The sequence below is a fragment of the Puma concolor genome, chromosome C1 (genome assembly GCF_028749965.1).
Source record: "Puma concolor isolate L17-30 chromosome C1, mPumCon1.1.hap2, whole genome shotgun sequence".
Taxonomy (NCBI): Eukaryota; Metazoa; Chordata; class Mammalia; order Carnivora; family Felidae; genus Puma; species Puma concolor.
This window is the reverse complement of record NC_141674.1, coordinates 7,171,618-7,193,871: the sequence shown is the minus strand read 5'-3', so window position 1 is coordinate 7,193,871 and position 22,254 is coordinate 7,171,618. Positions and strand designations below refer to the sequence as shown.

The 22,254-nt window shown below is 45.6% G+C and overlaps 1 protein-coding gene across 3 annotated transcripts in view; it reads right to left on the bottom strand.

Annotated features, from left to right (window-relative positions):
• Positions 1-22,254, bottom strand: part of UBE4B (ubiquitination factor E4B) — a 123,556-nt gene that overhangs the window by 73,695 nt on the left and 27,607 nt on the right. For all 3 annotated transcript variants that reach the window (XM_086715625.1, XM_025912758.2, XM_086715626.1), the window contains exon 2: positions 11,003-11,189. In XM_086715625.1, coding sequence (XP_086571751.1) covers positions 11,003-11,189 — 187 coding nt within the window. The remainder of the gene's footprint in view (positions 1-11,002; positions 11,190-22,254) is intronic.

Sequence of the window (22,254 nt, the reverse complement as noted above, 5' to 3'; positions counted from 1 at the left end):
GCTAATATCTTGTTGAGGATTTCCGCACCTATATTCATCACGGATACTGGCCTATAATTTTCTTTTCTCGTGGTGTCCTCTCCTGATTTGTTTGGGCACCAAGGGTAATGGCTAGCCCCACAGAATTGTCTGGAAGTATCCGTCCCTCTTCCTCTTCTTTTTTTTGCGGCGGCGGGGCGGGGGATAGAGTTAGAGAAGGGTTGGTATTAATTCCTTGAGTTCACTAGTGAAGCTGTGTTTGGTCCTGGACTTTTGTTTGTTGGGAGGTTTTTGATTACAGACTCAAGTCTCCTTACTAGTAATCAGGCTATTTAGATTTTCTGTTTCTTCATGATCCCGTCTTAGAAGGCTGTGTGTCAAAATATTAGTATTTGATTACAGACTCAAGTCTCCTTACTAGTAATCAGGCTATTTAGATTTTCTGTTTCTTCATGATCCCGTCTTAGAAGGCTGTGTGTCAAAATATTAGTATTTCTTTTTGTTGTTGTTTTAATTAAAACATTAGTATTTCTTAAATGCACGCCCTTAGACTCCAATCGGGAGCCTGGAGACAGATGGCAAGAAAAACCGCTAGCATATTCCCAAGTCAAAAAAAGAGTTACTTCCTGGATGCAGACCTACTATGAGCTCAACAGAGAAGAGAAATGTAAGACAGCTTTATTCAGAGTTTGCAATCTAGTTAGCAAAACAAGATAAATGCACACAAAATTAAGAATGGCATGTGCAGCACAATTTCTAAGGGTTTGAAGTGTCTGGAGTGAGTGTGATGGTTACTGGAGCAGGAGCAGAGTTGCTCTGAAAACAGGAAATGAAGTTAAATGAAGGGTGGGGGGGGCTCATCACAGAGGACCCTGAAAGTTCCTGGACTGCATTCAGGTGCAAACATGGAGACAAGGAGGACTTCTGAGCAGGTGACATGTCTGATCTCGCCTACTGAGCCATCAAGTCCCTCAAGGGATAGGAACTGCATTTTCTGGAAACCACTCTCACACACCATTTACTTCTGTGCCTTCCCTAGACTTGAGAGCACGAACTAAGCAGTGGAAGCAGCAATTTTGTGATGTTCACGTCCCACTATGTGGGCAGAGTGCTAGCGGGGAGTTTGGTTGGAGTCAGAGGCAACAGAAGCTCAAGGACCAGGTTGACCTGAATGGAGACAGAGGAGGAGAAAAAAGGGATCAAGCCCAGGTCGAAACAGGAAGCTGATTCCCAGAGCTAAGAAGACATCAGACTTCCTCCAGATTCACAAAATAAATATCATGATCCTAGCAATAATGTCATACAATGCAGCCCATTATAATAAAAACACATACAGGGGCGCCTGGGTGGCGCAGTCGGTTAAGCGTCTGACTTCAGCCAGGTCACGATCTCGCGGTCCATGAGTTCGAGCCCCGCGTTGGGCTCTGGGCTGATGGCTCAGAGCCTGGAGCCTGTTTCCGATTCTGTGTCTCCCTCTCTCTCTGCCCCTCCCCCGTTCATGCTCTGTCTCTCTCTGTCCCAAAAATAAATAAACGTTGAAAAAAAAAATTAAAAAAAAAAAAAAAAACAAAACACATACAGAACATCCTCCCCCTTTTGGTGGCCAAAATACATGCAAAACATGACCCCCCTTGGGTAGGCCGAAAAGTCACCCCAATGAGACGAAATGACTATGCTGGTATAGGATACACCAGGTACAACTAAAGCAAAAAAGATTTCAACACCACCAAGAGCCTCCCAAGCCCCGCAGATGTGAGGGGTCTCACTACAGTCCTCTGGCCTTGGGACTTGTGCCTGAGCTGGGCCTCCAGCTTGCTTCTGAATCACCCTCCAGCCCTCTCTCTCCCCCAAGTGGGGGGAGACGAAGCTATAGACCAAGTGGAAACAATAGGGCTTCTTTCTGAAGAAGAAAAAAAAGATTTAAATACTGGATTAGCAATCAACAATAGGACGAAGGGTTATAATTTTGTCACTGCTAACAGCATTCTTAGCCAAAGACAATTTATTATAAAAGCATGATTCTGATTTTGTTGAAATTTCTACAAAGGTACCACTATTAAATAACAAAGTTCTGTATCAAAACCGGAGAAGGAAATTGAAGGGAAATTGAAGACGACCACTCTGCATCAATCATCACCAAGTCCATTTTTGCCCCAGGACCTCGGCATCTGCTGTTCCTTCTGTCAGGAAAGAACACCCAACAGATAACCACTTGGTTTGCTCCCCAGCTTCATTCAGGCTTCTGTTGAAACGTCATCTTCTTAATGAGGCCTCAGTCGTCTCTACCTTAAAACAGCAATGCCTTCCTCCCTCGCCAATACTGACTCCCAACATAATTCTCTCTTTTCTCCACAAGAATTCTCACCACCTGACAGATTTTATGGTTTCTAAACACAGTTTGTCTTCTCTTACTAGACTATACGCGACGTGACCCAGAACAGAACCTAACAAACACACGACAGGATTTAAATGCAAAGGTATTAAATAAAGGCTGCATGAACCTACAGCACTCAGTGGATAGCTGATAACAACCGATACAAACCAAAATGTAAAACAGATAATAAAACAGGTCAAGCAAATTTGGAGGGTTTGGAATAACAACTGTAATGGGATATGGAAGGATGTTCCCTATTTTCAAAAGTAATAATCCTGGGGTGTTTTTTTTTGGGGGGGGGGATGGTTATTTAAGTAGGCTCCACACCCAACGTGGGGCTTTGAACTCATGACCCTGAGATCAAAAGTCGAATGCTCTACCGACTGAGCCAGCCAGGCACCCCAATCCTGTTTGTTTGTTTGTTTGTTTGTTTGTTTGTTTGTTTAAGGCAGAATTTTCACAGTCCGATAAACACTTGTGTGAAATCCTCCAAAAAAAACCTGACACCACAGAGGTGGCAGCGGGAGGCAAAGACTACCTGTGACCACACCAGCGTGGAGAGCTCCACACGAGGACATCCCCTCCTGCCAGACACGGGGTCCTCGGACACTGCTGCTGAGTGAGACTTGCCCATCTCTGCCTGCATCCATAACTCCCACCACAGTGCCTAGCAAATGGAAGGCATTATGCAAGTGTTCGAAGGCATCGATGGAAACAGGACCAAGACCATCTTCAAACATAAGAAGAATTTAGGTTAAACTAGTTTTAAGTATGTTAAAGACTAGCAGTCAGACAGAGGAAAGGGCTTCTGTGTTTCTTTCTGATCCAAACCCTGGAACTAGCCCAGAGGCCAAACACATCATCTGGTTTCTCGCTCCCTGCACACAGGCCCTGTTGTTCATTTCTGCTCCCAGAGCAGAGGTTCTTTTCCACAGATGGAGACGGAAATCAGGGGGCCGAAATTACAGTAGCTGTTTGATTAGCTGCTAGATCTTTTATTTAAAGCATTATCATGGAAGCACATAAATTACTATGTCACAATCTTTAAAAACATTGTGATAACCATATTTCTGTATAATTGGTTTCCTTTGTAATCCTCCGTTTTATGATATACGTTTAAAACTACGCTTGGAGAGGCTGATCAAAGGCTTCACCAGTTTGCCAGAACTCATGGAATGACAACAGTCTTTTAAGAACGCCAGCTCCGGAGGGTAGAAAAGGCACCCGGAGAACTTGGTCCGCCAGACTTAATAATCCTGTCAAGATAAAACCAGCTGATAAAGGACTCACTGGGGACTCTTGTGCAAGAATGACCATGTCTTCAGAGAGGTCACGACAGCCAGGAAGGGTGAGGCTTCAGTTGGATATATTCAAGATGTCTGAGAGGTAGACATCAGAGGGAACAGAAGGAAGATAAGTATGATTTCAAAACAGGACTGTAAAATAAAAATCCTCCAGGAGGGTTAAGAGTTCCTGAAGGCTGGGCAAAGCAATCTAAAGATGGGGGAAGGAACTAAGAAAACCAGTTTGTCCTCCCAGGAACTTAATGAGCACAGGTTTTTCAAAGGAAATGAAAGAACACCTTCTCCCCGCCCGGATGGTAAGTTCTTCCAGGAAAGAAATTGGACCTCGCTCATCTTCACGTTCCCACGACTTGCTGCCGGGTCTGACCCACAGGAAGCCCTAAATAAACGTCAGTGAACAGACAAGTAAACGCAACAGAATCAATGACAGCTGTAAAAAAGTAACAATTAGCTGTAGGAAAAATATTACCCACACGCACAAAGTTTTAAGACAGGCAAAAGCAATGTCATATTAACAGTGCGGTAAAAGAGAGAGAGAGAGAGGGAGAGAGAGAGAAAGAAAAAAACGTCTGAGCATGATAAATGCAAAATTCTGAACAGCAGTGACCTGCTGGTGTGGGGGAGAGGGGTGGAGAGCCAGAGACTCTGTCAGGGGTTCAAGGCATTACTATGTCTCACATACGTTATCTATCGTGTAGGTCCAGAATATTCTGTAGTAAGCTTTTTGGCAAAATCTTAGAAAAAAATTGGCTTATGGGCTTTTTAAACTCTGCTCCGAGTGCCAGGAAAAGCAAAGAGACAGACTAAAGTGGGTCACAGTGAAAGACTTATGTTAGTAAATGTTCTCTAAATAGAACTGAAGGGGTACCTGGCTGGCTATGTCGGTGCGGCTTGCGACACTTGATCTCGGGGTTGTGAGTTCGAGCCCCACGTTGGACGTAGAGATCACTTTTTAAAAATATCAATTTAATCAATCAATCAAGCTCAAGTCTTATTTTGCGTCTAACATTCCCAGGAAACTATTTTTTCTTTCATTTATTCACTTAACTAGTGGCACTAACAGAGTGCCTACTATGTGCCAGCATGGCTCTGGGGACAAGGGAATGAACAGCAGTGATGAGGTCCCTGCTCTAACCTTATGTTCTAAAGGGAGGAGAGGAGCGCCTGGGTGGCCCAGTTGGTTGAGTCATGATCTCATAGTTTGTGAGTCTGAGCCCCACATCGGGCTCTCCTCTGCAGACGCAGAGCCCACTTTGGATCCTCTGGCCCCCTCTCTCTTCTGCCTCTCCCCTGCTGGAGCTCTCTTTCAGAAATAAACAAACACTAAAAACTTAAAAAAAAAAAAAAAAAGAGAAGAGGGGATGGTGATTAAAGAAAAAAAATCCATAAATGGTATTTCCACTGGGAGGCAGGGTCTTTGCAGATGTGTTCAAGTTAAGATGAGGTCACATTGGATCAGAATGGTCCCTTAATCCAGTAACTGGTGTCCTCACAAGAAGAGGGCAACGTGAACACAGATACATACACACAGAGCCAAGGCCATGAAAAGACAGAGGACATTGAGGTGGTGCTGCCTCAGGCCAAGAAACACCAAGGATGGCCGGCAACCAACAGAAACTAGAAGAGGCAAGGTTCTTCATCAGGGCCTTCCAAGGAAGCACGGCCCTGCCAACACCTTGACTTTCGACTTCTTCCCTCTGGAGTTGTGACAGAATAAAACTCTGTGGTTTCAAGCCATCCAGTCTGCGATACTTTGTCACAGCAGCCCGAGGAACTTCATACAGAAGCAGGCAGCGTTGCGAGAAGCCGGGACCGCAGATGGGAGAGCAACTTGGAAGACTCGCTGGAGCTCCCCGGCCCTTGTTCTAGTTCCCTGCAGCACAAAGCATCCCCACTGAGAAGGTGGCCACAGGACTACCACGTCACTCCTAGGTGAGGCCTCCTCTCCACGGGCAGTGGTCTACCCGTATCTGTGTCTGTCAGAAAGCACGTCTCCATTCTGGAACAGAAGTCTCTCCTTCATATTCAGTGGACAATACATCTACCCGCTGGCCCTCCGTCTACCATCAAGGACCACAGAAAACAAGCACAGGCCATCATCTTCCTCATGGCAGCTTTTCACATTTTTTTAACATAACACTATCACACCCTCTTGAGATTTTCTCTTAAGTTATATGTGCCTATGTCATTTGGGTCATCTTCTCTTGTGAGCCACTTATTAATTCCACCAAGTAACGGACTGAACGTGGCCGGTACTGTTAAAGGCACTGGGATACAGCAGTCAGTAAAACGGATACAAGTCCCTGGCCTGTGGGGCTTACGCTACAGTAGGCGAAGCAGAGAAAACAGGATAAGCAAGTCATGTGTGTGCTACGTCAGCTGGTGACAAAAGCTCAGAGAAAAAGTTATCCATGTCAGATAGAGGTAGCACCTTCAGACAGTAAGGCCAACAAAAGTCACCCTTGTATAAACATCCGAAGAAGTGAATGAAAAAGCCACATGGATTTTAGGGGCTGAGCCTTCCAGCAACAGAGGTCACGGCCGAAATGTTCAGGAAGAGCAAGGAAGCCAGTGTGAATAGAGCAGAGGAGCAGCAAGGAGGAGGAGCACGGTGGGAAAGGAGGTCAGAGCCGAAACAGGGCCGGTTCACACACAGCCCTGGGTCAAGGTGAGGGCTTTGACTCTCATTCTCCATGAGACGGCGAGCCAGTGGAGGGAACCAACAGAACGCTGACATGACCCATCTTAGGGGGTGCTTGTTTTCTGTTTCATTTTGTTTAAACTTGTTTATTTGATAAATCTGTGAAACTCTCTTTATCCAACCTGCCGGGCGCATAGCTAATAATATCTACTGATCTGCGATTATGAATAGTAGTGATTATGGGAGAGACCTAATCAGGACTTCCCAGCACCGAGGTGTGCTGCCCAGAACTAACCAGCTGGAGCTGCCCGAGTCTTCCGTTAGTTTGTGACGGCAATGTAACGAGCTGGCTGTGAAAAATAACCCTGCTGTTATACAAGGATGGGCTGACGCTTCAGACTGGTGCTACCCTGAGATTGAAGTGAAGCGAGGGAAGGCACGGCCACTCCAGTAATCCAAGCAAGACATGCTCGTGCCCTGGAACCGACATCAGGCCCACTAGCTGTTTCTGTAAGTAGAGTTCTGCTGAAACGTAGCCATGCTCTTTTGTTTATGTTTTGTCTGTGGCTGCTTTTTGTGCTACAGGGGCAGAAAATAGCTGTGACAGAGGCTATGCAGCCTGCAAAACCAAAACATTTACTATCTGGCCCTTTACAGAAAGGGATAGCTGACCCCTGATCTAGAATATGAGGTAAAAAGATGAGGGAACGTTTCAGGCTTCAGCAACTAGAAAAAAAAAAAAAAAAAAAATGAGCTGGTATTTTCTGAGAGGGCGTTCCAGGAGAAGATAAGACAATTCTGGACGTGCTCTCTGTGAGATGCTTCTTAGACAGTGTGTGAGTCTGAGGTTCAAGGAATGGTTCTGGGCTGGAGAGATCAACCTACAGACCAGCAACTTAGAGATGGTAAGTAAAGCTGGGAAACCAGATGGAATCAGTAAGAACATCGACACAGATGGAGAGGACAACAGGTTAAAATATCGACACCCAGCTCCCCGCACCCCCCCCACCCCTGACATTTACACGTCAGGTAAACGACAAAGAACCATGTGGAGCCCCAAGAAGAAACAGAGACGGGAGGAAAACCAGGAGAGTGCAGGGCTCTGGAAGCCAAAAGAAGAAAGTGTTGCAAGAAGGAGGCCAGAGCCCATCAGCTGGGGCTGAGCCGTTGACTCAGAGCACATCACAGGAGTCCTCACCTGACTGGATTCGCATCAGCAGTGGGTGCAAGGACAGAAGAAGGACACAGAGGCCAGGAAGCAACTCACTCTGGAGGTTCTGTTGTGATGCAGAGCAGAGCAGTGGGGTGGAAGCTGGCAGCAGAAATGAGATCAAGAGAGTTCCTTTACATGTATATTCCCAGGATGGGAGGAGGAACCACATGGAGAATGTTAAAAAAATAAAAGTTTTCCATTTCAGATGGAAAACCTGCCGGAGCAGGAAAGCTGGGAAGTGCTGGGGCAACAGCTCTGAGTTGGAGAGAGGAGGTGGGACCTGGGGACAGAATTCAGGAAGGGCAGGGAGCTTCAAGCTTAACAAAAGCAGGCCACACATACACGCAGGTAGGCGGACGCTACGATGGGAGCTCACATCACTACCACGTCGCTGCCTGCACCTGCTTTCTCCATGACCTAGGAAGGCAGCCCATCAGGCCAGAGCTGCACAGAGAATGAGGTGCTGTGGACTGAAGGAGAGGGTTCAAAACAGACCTGAGGAGCTGGAGAGCAAACAGGAAATACGCTGTAACTACCTGCCAGTATGAAGGGTCTGCTGGAGCGCGTGACCATGAATCTGAAATGAGACAGAGAGCATGGTTCTGGTTTTTTCTCTAGCCTTGTTCCACTGCATGAGACAAATGGGAGCTGGGGAGTGGGACTGAAAACCAGGAGCATGGGGGTGTGGGTGGGGGTGGGGGGGCGCCTGGGTGGCTCAGTCGGTTGAGTGTCTGACTTTGGCCCAGGTCATGATCTTGCAGTCTGTGAGTTCAAGCCCCTACGTCGGGTTCTGTGCTGACAGCTCAGTCTGAAGCCTGCTTTGGATTCTGTGTCTCCCTCTGTCTCTGCCCCTCACTCTCTCTCCCTCCCTCCCTCTCTCTCTCTCTCTCTCTCTCTCTCTCAAAAATAAACAAACATTAAAAAAACAAAACAAAACAAAACCAGGAACATGGGGGGCACATGGCTGGCCCAGTCAGTAGAACATATGACCCCTGATCTCAGGGTTGCAAGTCTGAGCCCCACACTAGATGTAGAGTTTACTTAAAAATAAAATCTTTAGGGGCACCTGGGTGGCTCAGTCGGTTGAGCATCTGATTCTTAATTTCAGCTCAGGTCATGAGCTCACGGCTTGTGGGTTCAAGCCCAACGTTGGGAGATTCTCTCTCTCTCTTCTTCTGCCCCTCCTCTGCTTATGCTCTCTTTTTTTCAAAATAAATAAATACATAAATAAAAATAAAATCTTAAAAAACAAAACAAAACCAGAAGCATGGTTTAATCCAGGAAGTAAGATAAAGGGAGAGAGAGGTGAGAGAGGGGAGAGACAATGAGTGACTGTGGAATGTAAATGGGTCCAGGAGGGACGTGGGGACACCAGGGAAGGGAGAAGTGGGACAGAGAGGGTGAGCCAGAAAGCTGAAGGTGGCAGTCAGGAAGTCACTGAGATGGAAAGATCTAGAGTATGACCAAGGCAGTGAGTGGCTGATGTCGGATGGAAGACCAGGTTACTAAGGGAAAGCAGCTCAAAAAAGCACGAGGGCAGAGTCCTGGAAGGTCATCCCTGTGGCTACTGAGATCATCACAAACCATGACACGGTGTTGGGGAGAGAGACAGTGGACCGAACGAGGCAGGGCGAGTGGGTCAGAGGTCAGCTGTGACAAGGGCAGGAATGGGGAACACGGTCTAATGACACAAGGTTCAAATCGATGTGTTCTTAGGGAGGAGGAAGCACGGTCTAGAAGAAATGAGGAAGGGCATAAATTCAGCAAGAGCACTAAAGGGAAAGCCCGTCCACAGAGAAGGACTCTTCCAGGGACTGACGGTGAAGATTTCGGAAAAGGGGATTGCGTGGGTAGAGGTGTCCATAACAAGCCATATGGAGATTGGAGACTGAGAGGCAAGGGATGAGGACCCGCGAGACCCAGTGGCTGACATAAGCAGGACAGGGCACATGCTGAAATGATTCCTGGTGGTCCCAAAGAGACAGGGTGCTGTGACCAGGCACACGCAGAGCTCGGTCTCCTGCCTACCACTGGTGTAGCATGACCTTAAGCCCCTCTGCATCCCACTAGCTCTCCCCGGACATTCTCCAGCATTCCAGGAGGCACTTGGCCATGGTGGAACCAACAGCACTGTTGGTGGCACCCTTCCCAAGGAAAGGGTAAAAACCCAACTGGAATCCTGAGCCCATCCCCTACCAGAAGACGATCACAGCTTCTCAAAGGTGTTCAGCAGCAACATTTCAGGCAAAGTCACTGTTTCTTGCTAACTGATGATTTAATCTGAACCTCTCTCACTTTTAGAGTCAACAGGAGGACGCATAAGCATTTAAATTTACCTGGGGAAGAGTCTACGATAACGCCTATCAAGAGTAACAGTAACTGAAACCCTGCAAATACTTTTTTAAATTTTTTTAATATTTATTTATTTTTGAGAGAGAGAGAGAGAGAGAGAGAGCGAGCACTCAAGTGGGGAAGGGACAGAGAGAGAGAGGGAGACATAGAATCTGAAGCAGGTTCCAGGCTCTGAGCTGTCAGCACAGAACCCAATGCAGGGCTCAAACTCACGTACCACAAAATCATGACCTGAGCCAAAGTCAGACACGTAACCGACTGAGCCACCCGGGCGCCCCTCTGCAAATACTTTTAATGGACGACTTACCTAGTTCAGAAAGACAGATTATGTGGAAGGCAACTAAGGGAGAGTGCATTAAATGCAGAAATAACAATCATATTAAATTATTCAACGATGTGATGATGAATACAGGTCTGAATGCACCTGCTTTTTCAAATTAGAATCCTAAGTAATTATAATAATTATAATGATAATAATTCTCACGTTCAATAGAAAAGTTCACGTGACAAAAGGTATTTTCAAATACGCAGGATGAATCAGTATCATTGTTTCCCAACAAAGACATACCTGGATATCAACGATGAGCCCATTAATTATAAAAAAAGAAATTTTCACAATAGTTAAATAATTGTCAATGAGACAGCTATAAACATCACATCAGGTGAACTTTTATACTGCAAAAATTCAGACAGTTCTGTTGACAACATTAAATGAACACATGGAAATCCGTAATTAGAGGCCTGTTATTCTGACCATTATTTCAATCTTGCCTTTTCAGATGATTTTATCATAGAAGGAAAGCATCAACCAAACTCATAAAATCGGCTGAGCCAAATTAAGTCTTAATTGCCTTACCATCAGAAATTAAGACCTGGTCCTGTTTGAAACAAAGGATAAAAATTACAGAAAGGAAAACAATTAGTTTGAACAGATCACCATCAAAATGAATAGAGACGAACAAAACACAACGTAATGATGTTAATCTTTAAACTACTGCTCGCAGGATTTTGAACAGCTGCTGTCCCATGTTCTCGTCTGTGGAAATGCGGCCCAATCTTACCCCGTTGTGAAACTGTCACAACCATAAGCCTCACAGAAAGCCAGGACTAAATGTCCCAGGTATGAAAGTAAGGCTTACCTGATGCACCTATTGGGGAGGTAGCTGGGGTCATGTTGTGGACATTGAGACCAAGGCTCTGGGAGGGGCCCGGGGCTGATGCTGCTATGGGAGGCCCCAGCGGGTTCTCCCTCTGGGGCGAGGTGAGCGGGGTGGTGGGCTGGGAGGTCTGTCCACCAGCAAGTCGTGCGAGGCGCCTCCGTCGGATCTATAACGTGAGAGGAGAAAAGACCCGTAACTCAACCGCAGAAAACACAATTCTGCCCGAGAACAACAACATTAACGTCATCAATAACCATCAAAAACCACGCCGGAGCTTAACAACTAAATATGCCTGGAGGAAAAAAGGACCCACTCAAGACAAGTATTGACGTGGCAGACAGGTACACACCTCCTAGTGCCTTACAATCCCTGTTTATCACACCTCCTTGACCAATAGTGTGACGCTACCGTAAGCATACTACGTTTCTAAACACGCTGAAGCTCGTTATTTGAATACAACTATGTAACTTAGCCATTTTAAGTAAGTGAGATTTTAAATAAATACCCAATGAGATTCACTGAAACAAAAGTTTCAAAAGTAACAAACGTTACAGTAAGACACAAACGTTACCATCGCTTTCAGCAGCAAAGTGATTAGATTCTTCTTGCTTAACTGCAATCAAAATATAATCGGCCGCTGCTTCCTTATAATACTCCAGGGTTAGCAAGTGATTACAAATATCTACCGCCAAATCCCAGCGCATCACAGAAATGTTTCCCTCACATTTTGACAGTCATTCATTTACAGCCAGGCAATAAACTCTCACGGACCACCTGCTGTCCCAGGCAGTGAGGATGTCTAACCAACCATGATAAGGCTTCTGGTTCTGAGCAGGCATCAGAGACGCAAGCCAACGAGGCTGCTTATGCTCATTCTGTTACAGATAAGGAAGATGAAAGAGTCAGCCTGTGACAAATGCTAACAGGGATGGACCTAATCTGAACCAAGAACCTGCCATTCCGACCCTGCGGGAAAGCTGCTCCTTTTATCGTTCAAACGACCAAGAACATCCTAGTTCTTGACCCCAAACCCGAGAAGCCCACTCCTGTGTCCCTGCAGCAAATACATCCCTCGGTGACCTTACACAAAATCCTGAGGTTTGGTTGTTCATCTACCTACATCACTAGGATAAATCCCTCGAAGGAAAGATTAGGTCTCAATTATTGGAAATAAACAGTGAAGAAACAATTAAACACTGATGCAGCACTTTATCTCCCAGCAATGTTCTCAACACTTTATAAATCTATACTCACTGAATCCTCGTAATGAGCCTTCGTGGGTACTTAGGCCGATTTTACATGTGAGCAAACTGAGGCACAGGGGTTAGATACTTGCCTCGTTCATAAGAGGTAGGGCTGGAATTCGAACCCATGCAGTCCGGCTCTAGCGCCCACGCTCTTACCAGCAATCCAGCGGCCTGGGGATCCCTTGTGGTCTCCAAGACCCTCGCAGAGAGCACGTTGAGGCCAAAGCTATTTTTACAGTATCACTAAGATATCTGCCTCTTCAATCTCATTCTCAAGCGTCCAAAGGGGTTTTCCAGAGGCTGCGTGGCATGGCGTGTCGCAACAAATTAAAGGAGTTAACATGAAAATTCAGCTGTATTCTAGTAAATCAGACATTAAAAAGACCCGAAAAAGTCACTCTTCTCACTACAATTGTTTTGGAAAACGTAGTCGTTTTCGTTAAAAACACATTATTTAGGGGTGCCTGGGTGGCTCAGTCAGTTGAGCATCTGACTCTTGATCCCAGGGTCATGGATCCCAGAGTCCATGATCAGGTCATGATCCCAGGGTCATGGATCATGAGGCCCTGCCTCAGTTCAGAGCCCCTCTCTCTCCCTCTGCCCCTCCCCTGCTCGTGATCTCTCTCTCTCTCTAAAATTTTTTCTTAAAGTTCTATTAACATACATTATCGTTTTTACTAATGTCTGCTTTTAAGTTGCTCACCCTTTATTTCTATTATGGTACACATCAAAGAATACAACCCACCTAAACAAAAGCTCTTTGAGATCTTCAACATTTTATAAGAACGTAAAGGGGTCCTGAGACCAAACCTCTGACCGGCAGGCTGCCTCTCTCTCATACGTCCTGATCTCCTTATAGTCGAGCACGGCACCTGGTCTGTAACAGGTGCTCAAGGCTCCCTGACCTGAACCGAACAGAGAACAGTGAAGGTCATCACAGATCATCCGGGGGAGACGTGGTATGAAGATGAAAAAACTCTCTGAAAGAAATCACTGAAGTGTTTCTCTCAAGAACACTTACCCGGGGTGGAGGGTGGGGCAAAGCGAACCAGAAATTCCCACCGCAACCTGTTCCTGATCCAATTACTCGAGCCAGAGCCCCAGGATCTGTGCTCCCTGCTTCCTCGCTGCACCCTCGGCACACACTCTCCTCTCAGCCCCTCTGCCACCACCCTATTCAGGCCACCACCCTCTCTCCCCAGGACCTCTGCAAGAGGTCCTCATCAACCTATCTGCGTCCATGCTGGCCCGGTAAAAGCGAAGGCTCCGTATTCCTTTCTTTAAACACTTTCAAAGCTTTAGATTTCTGAAAGGCAACTCAAAGCGCAACGAGGTAACACTTCACACCGGTGAAAACGGCTACCATCGAAAAACCATAAAGTAACAAGTGTTAGTGACGATGTGAAGGAAATGGAGCCCTCTGCAATGGTGGTGACACGGTCATGCGGAGCAGGCACCATTTTAAACTGTTTGGTGGCTTCTCAAAACATTATAAATAGAATTACCACACGATCCAGTAAGTCCACGCCGAGGAAATACACAAAAGGCAGGGACGCAAACAGCCATTCGTTCACCCGTGTTCACAGCAGTCATCTGTAAGAGCTAACACGGGGAAGCAACCCAAATGTCCACCAATGGATAAATGGATAAAACGAAATGTGGCACAGCCACACAGTGGAATATTATTCAGCCTTAGAAAGGAAGGACATTCGAGGGGCACCTGGGTGGCTCAGTCGGTTGGGCGTCCGACTTCGGCTCAGGTCATGATCTCAGTCCATGAGTTCGAGCCCCACGTCGGGCTCTGTGCTGACAGCTCAGAACCTGGGGCCTGCTTCGGATTCTGTGTCTCCCTCTCTCTCTGCCCCTCCCCTGCTCATGCTCTGTCTCTCTCTGTCTCAAAAAGAAATTTAAAAATTTTTTTAATTAAAAAAAAAAAAAGGGAAAGACATTCTGACACGTACTACAACACAGATGAACCTTGAGGACATTATGCTCAGTGAAATAAGCCAGACGCAAAAAGACAAAGACTGTAGGAGTCCACTCGTATAAGGCATCTAGAGGAGTCAAATTCATAGAGACAGAAAGTAGAATGGCACTTGCCAAGAGCCGGGGCGATTTAAAAACTCTTAAGTACAGAATCAAATGCTAAGTGATAAGAAGGCATGCTCTCCCACTTTCTCCTGCAATCCATTCACAGAGCAATCACAGGAATTCTTTAAAAACACAAACCACACTCTGCTGCTCAAACCATTCAATGGCTTCCCACTGCACTTGGAGCAAAAACCGAGTCCTCACCGTGTTCTATAGAGCCAACGTCTGCCTCTCCAGGTTACGGTATGCCACTCCGGGCAATAGCCACACCAGCCCTCGGACGGTTCCTAAGACATCCTAAGCTCTAGCTTGCCTTCAGCCACTTGCAATTGCTTAAGCCTAGAAGCAATTTTTCTAATTCTTGGCATGGCTGGTTCTTTCCCTGCCTTCCATTCTCAGCTTAAATGTCACCTCCTCCTACGGGACTTCCCTGATGGCTTTAGCTAGCACTCTCCTCCCCTCCAAGCTCATGGACACCGCAGCCTTCCAATCGCATGCTTCAGGCACTCCACATGGTCTGCCGTCACATGATGTATTTCTTACTTACTGTCTCGCTTATTATCTGTTTCCCTAGTAGAACGGAAGCTCCGTTGAGAAAACCACATCTATCTTGTTCACTGGCGTATCTCCAGCACCGAGCGTAGGGCCAGGAGCATAACAGCCCCGTACGTATTCAACAACGGGAAAGAGTAATACACGCAATCAAGACAGGCGAAGTATAAAAGCCACACAGAAGAATGTTTAACTGAATATTCAAAGGCCAGACGGTGTTTCAGACTTGATATCAGGTCCCCTTCAGATATCCACTCATTGAACAGATGCTCATCGAGCACCACAGTAAACTCAACAGCCCCTGCTGTCACGGCGCTCAGATTCTAGCAAAGACCAAAAGAACAGCCAAACGGACAAAAAGGATGCCAGGTGGCTACAAGCACCCTTAGAGAAAAATTAAGCACGGGAGGGATAGCAGGGCACGCTGGGGAGAGGGCGCTGCGATTTTTAGAGAAGGTGGGTGGAAAAGCCTCTCTGGTAAACGGGGCTTCTGCAAGCACGAAGGAAGAGAGGAAGCGAACCAGGTGGGTGTCTGGGAAGTATGAGGGGGCTTGTGAGTGGCTCATGCTGGAGGTCAGCAAGACTTGTGGGGCTGGAGCAGAACGAGCCAGAGGGAAACAGCAGACGGTGAGTTCAGAGGCATGAAGGGGCCTCATGAGCCACGGTGAAAGCACTGGCACTGGGAAGCCACCAGGGGGTTCTGATCAGAGAAGTGACATGATTCAACTTATATCTGAAAATTATTATTTTGGCTGCTACAGAGAATCGGCTGTAGGGGAGAAAGGGAGCAGGCAGAGGCTACTTAGGAGGATGCTGTGACCTGAACTCGGATGCGTGGCTGTGAAGACCGTGGTGAGTGGTCAGCTGGGATGTGTTCTGCAGGTGGAGCACAAGCTCACGGGATCTGCTGATGGAATGGAGGGCAAACAGGAAAGAACCGAAGGAAGTAGGGCTGACACCGAAGTCCTGGGCCCGAGACCAAGACTGAGGTACGAAACACGGAGGGAGGGAGGAGGCGCAAATTGTTTTAGACACGTGATTATCAGACGCACAGATGGACTCGTCTTTGTGTGAATTCTACGATTTTTTTAATGGAGTATAAAATAGTAATTCAATAAACAGCAATTAAAATTAAAATATATGATCTGGGGTGCCTGGGTTAAAAATGTCCAACTCTTGATTTCGACTCAGGTCACAATCTCATGGTTTGTGAGATCGAGACCCTCGTCTGGTTCTGTGCTGGCAGCATGGAGCCTGCTTGGGTATCTCTCTCCCTCTCCCTCTGCCCCTCCCCAGCTCACACGTTCTCTCTCTCTCTCTTAAAATAAATAAATAAACATTTTTTAAAAAAATACATTAAATTAAAATATACGACCTGATGTGCAGGACAGAGCACAGGTTAGAGATGGCACATAAAGCCACGAGCTGGGATGAGATCACCTAGGCAGGTGTGCAGACAGAGACAAAGTCTGAGGATGGAGCCCTTGGACACAACTGAGAGGGGGAGATGAGGTGACGCCACTAAAGGACCCTGAAAGTAGTGTCAAGAAGCCTCTGGGCTCTCCAGAAGAAGGTTCACTGGCTTCCTAAAACCCAGTCAGAGAATTTCAAGAGGGATCACTCTATTTATAGGCCGAGCAACATGAAGACTGAGAACTGACCACTGGAGTTGGTGATGAGGTGGTAACTGAGGGCCTCATCAGACCCAATTTTGATGGATTGGAGGGGATGAAAGCTTGACTGCAGTGGGGCTGACAAAGAATGGGAGACTAAGGGCGCCTGGGTGGATCAGTTAGTTGGGCCTCCAACTTCGGCTCAGGTCGTGGTCTCGCGGTTTTTGAGTTTGAGCCCGTGTCGGGCTCTGGGCTGACAACTCAGAGCCTGGAGCCTGTGTCGGATTCTGTGTCTCCCTCTCTCTCTGCCCCCTCCACCACTCGCATGCATGCGTGCTCTCTCTCTCTCTCTCTCAAAAATAAATAAACATTAAAAAAAATGAAAAGAACAGGAGGCTAGAAGTACTGATTTCTGTGGGAATGCAAGCTGGTGCAGCCACTCTGGAAAACAGCATGGAGGTTCCTCAAAAAACGAAAAAGAGAACTACCCTACGACCCAGCAATGGCACTACTAGGCATTTATCCATGGGATACAGGTGTGCTGTTTCGAAGGGACACACGCACCCCCATGTTTATAGCAGCACTATCGACAGTAGCCAAAGTATGGAAAGAGCCCGAATGTCCATCGATGGATGAAGGGATAAAGAAAATGTGGTGTATATATACACAATGGAGTATTACTTGGCAATCAAAAAGAATGAAATCTTGCCATTTCAACTACCTGGATGGAACTAGGGGGTATTATGCTAAGTGAAATCAGTCAGAGAAAGACAAAAATCATATGACTTCACTCACATGAGGACCTTAAGAGACAAAACAGATGAACATAAGGGAAGAGAAACAAAAATAATATAAAAACAGGGAGGGAGACAAAACAGAAGAGACTCATAAATATGGAGAACAAACTGAGGGTCGCTGGAGGGGTTGTGGCGGGGGGATGGGCTAAATGGCTAAGGGGCACTAAGGAATCCACTCCTGAAATCACTGTTGCACTATATGCTAACTTGGATGTAAGTTTTTAAAAAATGAAAGATAAAATTTAAAAAAAAAAAAGTGCCGATTTCTGAAACTTTTTACTGTGAAAAAAAGAGCATAAGTGGGAAAGGGGAGGGGGCGATTACGATGAAGGTCCATGGAATCCACTCTGCCGAGGAAGGGAAGGAAGGATGAAAGTTCATGAAGACAGACGGGCTGCGGACCCCAGTGGCATTACTTGCATGACACGGTAGGAAATGTGGTGCAGGAGAAGCGAGATCCATCAGGAAACCTGCATTTCGGTGCCACCACGGATTGGCCATGCTTGCTGTCATGTTGGATAACACACTGAACTCTCCAGAGTCACCTTCTCGTCAGCTAGAAAACAGGCATAATAAACTCAGCCCTAAACAGCTTTCCCAGGTAGTTGCTACAACTAAATGGGGTGATACAGGGAAAAGCGAACATGAATGAGTGAGTTGTGGTATATTCCTATACGGGCATCCATGCAGGAATCAAATGCATGAACTTGTGCCCTATGCAACGGTCTGGAAGATTCTCACAAACAATCCGGAGCAGAAGCCAGATGTAAAAAAGCATCGACCGCATGATTCCATTTGTAACAAGTTCCAAAACAAGAAAAAACAGAGGCATGAGCAAGCTTCTCAGTAGTAGTGCTGGTCTTTGCTTTAAAACGGACACTATATTCACAGCTGTGTCCACTGTGTGAAAATTCACTGCTGCACACATTCAATATGGGTAGCAAGTTCATGGGTATTTCATCATGTTCTTCATCAACTTTTAAACGTTAAATACAGTCTCTTATATGTTTTAAACATAATGTAATTTCAAGGTGTTTTTTTTCAAGTTTATTTATTTTGACAGAGTGTGAGCAGGGGAGGGGCAGAGAGAGAGAGAGAGGGAGAGAGAGGAAAAGAGAGAGAGACAGAGAATCCTAAGCAAGCTCCTCACTGTCAGTACAGAGCCCAATGTGGGGCCCAAACTCCCAAACCGTGAGATCACGACCTGAGCGGAAACCAAGAGTCGGACGCTTTACCAACTGCGTCACCCAGGCGCCCCAAGCACGATGGAATTTAAAAAAATTTTTTAATGTTTACTTTTGAGAGGGAGAGAGGGGCAGAGAGAGGGAGGCAGACATAGAATCCGAAGCAGGCTCCAGCCTCTGAGCTGTCAGCCCAGAGCCCAACTCGGGGCTCGAACCCACGAACCGTGAGATCATGACCTGAGCCAAAGTCAGACGCTTAACCAACTGAGCCACCCAGGCGTCCCCAGGATGTAATTTTTAAAAAATTAATCCTACTTATCCTTCAAGGCCTAAAATGCTACATTCTCTGTGTGGATGGATGCTATGAAGTTTTTTCAATTTTGTATGAAAGAGTAATTAAATAAATTGTAATTAAAGTTAAAACCTGTATTCACTGATACTGAAATTAAAGTAGTATTTTTATTTTTAAGGTGTGTTTATCTGTACACACCAATACAACAGAGGGCCTGGTAAAAGAAGACTTTAAATTCTCAGGGAAATCAGTGTTTGGGGAGATCTGGTTGAAGTTGAGTAGAGTTACGTTAGAGGTAGCTAACTTGGGAGCCCACGCTGGACTTCAAATTCAAGTTCAACCTTTACTACTTACTACCAAGGTAGGATCAAGGTAAGTCACTTACCCTCTCTGTGCTTCAGTTTCCACATCTGTACAATGGGTGTCAAAAGAGTAGCCTCCACACAGAGTTATGAGAAAACCACCACCCATCCCCGTTTTCCACTTCATTTTCCTCCATGGCTCTTATCTGACCTCCGACACATGCGACGCTATTTATGTATTGCTTATTCACCATTCACCATTCCCCAACTCTAAGCCCTTAACACAGGACTTTTCTCAGTTGTTTTTACAAGAGGACCCAGCACATGGTAGGTGCTGCTGAAATATTTGCCAAAGTAATGAGAGAATGAAAAAATACTAGAAAATGCACGGTGCGTAAAATTTACTATTTAGGAATTAATATTACCATTATTTTGAAAAAGCACACACACTGCTTTTGGAAAAAAAGCAAAGCCACTTTTATATTTGGTGCCAGGTTCAGCCTGAGATGTGAAATTCAAACGTTCTCCTCGGTGAAACAAACATAGAATAAATGTCCTGACTCACTGCAACAAGGCTGGAAGGAAGTTTTCCAAGAAAGATTTCCACTGGGCTGATGTTCCCCGATCCCTACCCCCAACATTCCACAAACACAGGTTTAGGAAAAAAAGGAAGAAAAGAAAAAGGAGAATCAGGACTTTGTGAATTATACTGAGGGCCATTAATGAAGACAGAGAAGCGCAGTAAGGGACACAGGCAGGTCCGTGCACGACATGAACTGGTAGGAGGTGAGGATAAAACCTGCCCTCACCTCCCCCATCTTCAAGACCTACTAGAAAGAGGAGAAACGGCCATGAAAGGGCCAGCACTCGGGGCTGTCTGCAGGGGACTCAACGGGGGACAGTGCCCTTTGAGGCGCTGACCACTTTCTGCGAAGGTGGGGGCTTACATGGGTGATGGGCACTGAGGAGGGCACTTGTTGGGATGAGCACTGGGGTGCTGCATGTAAGCGATGAACCATGGGAATCTACCCCAAAAAGCAAGAGCACGCTTTACGCACTGTATGTTAGCCAATTTGACAATAAATTATATTAAAAAATAATCATCATAAAATAATAATTAAAAAAATAAACTGTTTAGCAGCCTGAGAACCCTGGGAATATCTAGACAGGAGACTCCCAAGAGACGGCTTTGAGCAATCGAAGGCATAAAGGCTTATCTAATTAACTTGACTATTAAGAGATGTGACCTCACTTTTATCACAAACAGCGCATCACAACATATGAGACACAAACTAAAAATAGTTCAGCACATCAAAATATTATTCAACTTTTTTCTCTTTGCTTACTCTTTTTAGCACTAAGCACATAAGACTGGTATCATCCCTCTTACGTTGAACAAGTCCTTTTTCAAAGAACTGTTTTCCCAGATGTCACAAAGAGAAAATACCAAAAGCATAAAAAAGGAACTTGTGATTCTTCAACTTATGTCCTAAACCACAATTCAAACCCAGACATACAGATCATGAAACCTCATATCTAGAGTTTTTCTGGTCTTGACTATCTCAGTTCTCATTTCACAAGTGACATGAAAATAGGGTTTTCCCCAGAACTGTTCTACCTGACGCCTTTCCCTACCCTTGCGGACCTGATTAAAAATAGATTCAAAACAGCTACCGTTCAAAACAGCAAGGGCCACTGTGGGGCACAGACTCTGACAGGATGGGCCAAACTCTGCTCCTCTTATTTTTAGTGGGATTGGGGGTGGGGGTGGGGGGGGGGAGCTGGGGGATAAATCCCAAAAGCACTGTTTGTTTGTTTTCTAATGTTTTAATTTATTTATCTAACGAGACAACGAGCAAGAATGGGGGAGAGGGGCAGAGGGAGAGAGAACCTTAAGCAGGCTCCACTCTCAGCGTGGAGCCTGACATGGGGCTCAACCCCACACCCCTGGGATCATGACCTGAGCCAAAATCAGAAGTCGGACGTTTAACTGACTGAGCCACCCAGATGCCCTGAGATACCTCTTGTTCTGATTATTGTTGGTTTTGTTTTCTTTGTTCATAGCTGGCCATGTCTAAAACTTACAAGACGCTACGACAACCTCACAATATGCCTGGATCTAAGCCCAACAGTATACCTCAAAGTAACGCATTCAATCAAATCTGAACATCACAGCTCTGTGATTAAAAATTCACCAGCTACATTTTAAAAATTCACCATTTTAGGGGCTCTAAGACAAAAAAATAATTTTTAGTGATATGATAAACACTTACCCAGCTCTTAATCCATGTGCCAGATGCTATTCTAAGGGATTCATGTTTATAAATCTAGTTAAGAATCCAAGGCAATCAGTACATTCATCTTCCCATTTTACAGATGAAGAAACCAAACTCAGAGAGGTTAAGGGACTTGCTCAAGGTCACACAGCCAGTAAATAAAAGAACAGATATGAGCCCAGACAGTCCAACTCTGGAGTATACAACACTAACCACAGCCCACGGATCTTCACAGCAGAAAATCCCTTCTGAAGTTGCAACGACCTGTAGATAGAGGCAGCCTTATTCCCCTGAGGACACGGTAATGTTCATTATCAGTTATGAATTCTACATGAATGGATACACAGAATGTTACAATTTCAGATACTGTATTCGTACTCCAATATTAGAGTGTTCGTGAACTCCCTCTTGGATGAGTGTATATACTGAAATAAAGAATATTTCCATTTTCTGGTCCAGAGTGTAGAGAGCACAGCAAATAAAACAAACAAAAATAATACTTTCTGAACATAATCTTGCCCCCCCCCCAAATTCAGTCCTTTATTGGTTCATTAAGTGCACGTAAGTCACTGTAGCAGACAGTAAAGATGACATAACATCCAAGTCATAATCCCTACCCTCAAGGATTTCCAGATCCACTGAGGAAAGACAGATGAAAACCAGTAATTATGATACAGCACAAAAGGTCTGCACAAGACATAACAGCAGCAAAAAAGGCACAAAGGAGGGCAACTCAGACCCCAACTCAACCTGGGGTATCTGTTATTGCTTGATGGGAAGGTTACACACTCATACACGACACGCATACATACACATGTGCATACACAGAGAGCTCGATAATGCTGATCTTTAAAAGAAAACGCGTTTTCCATTTTTT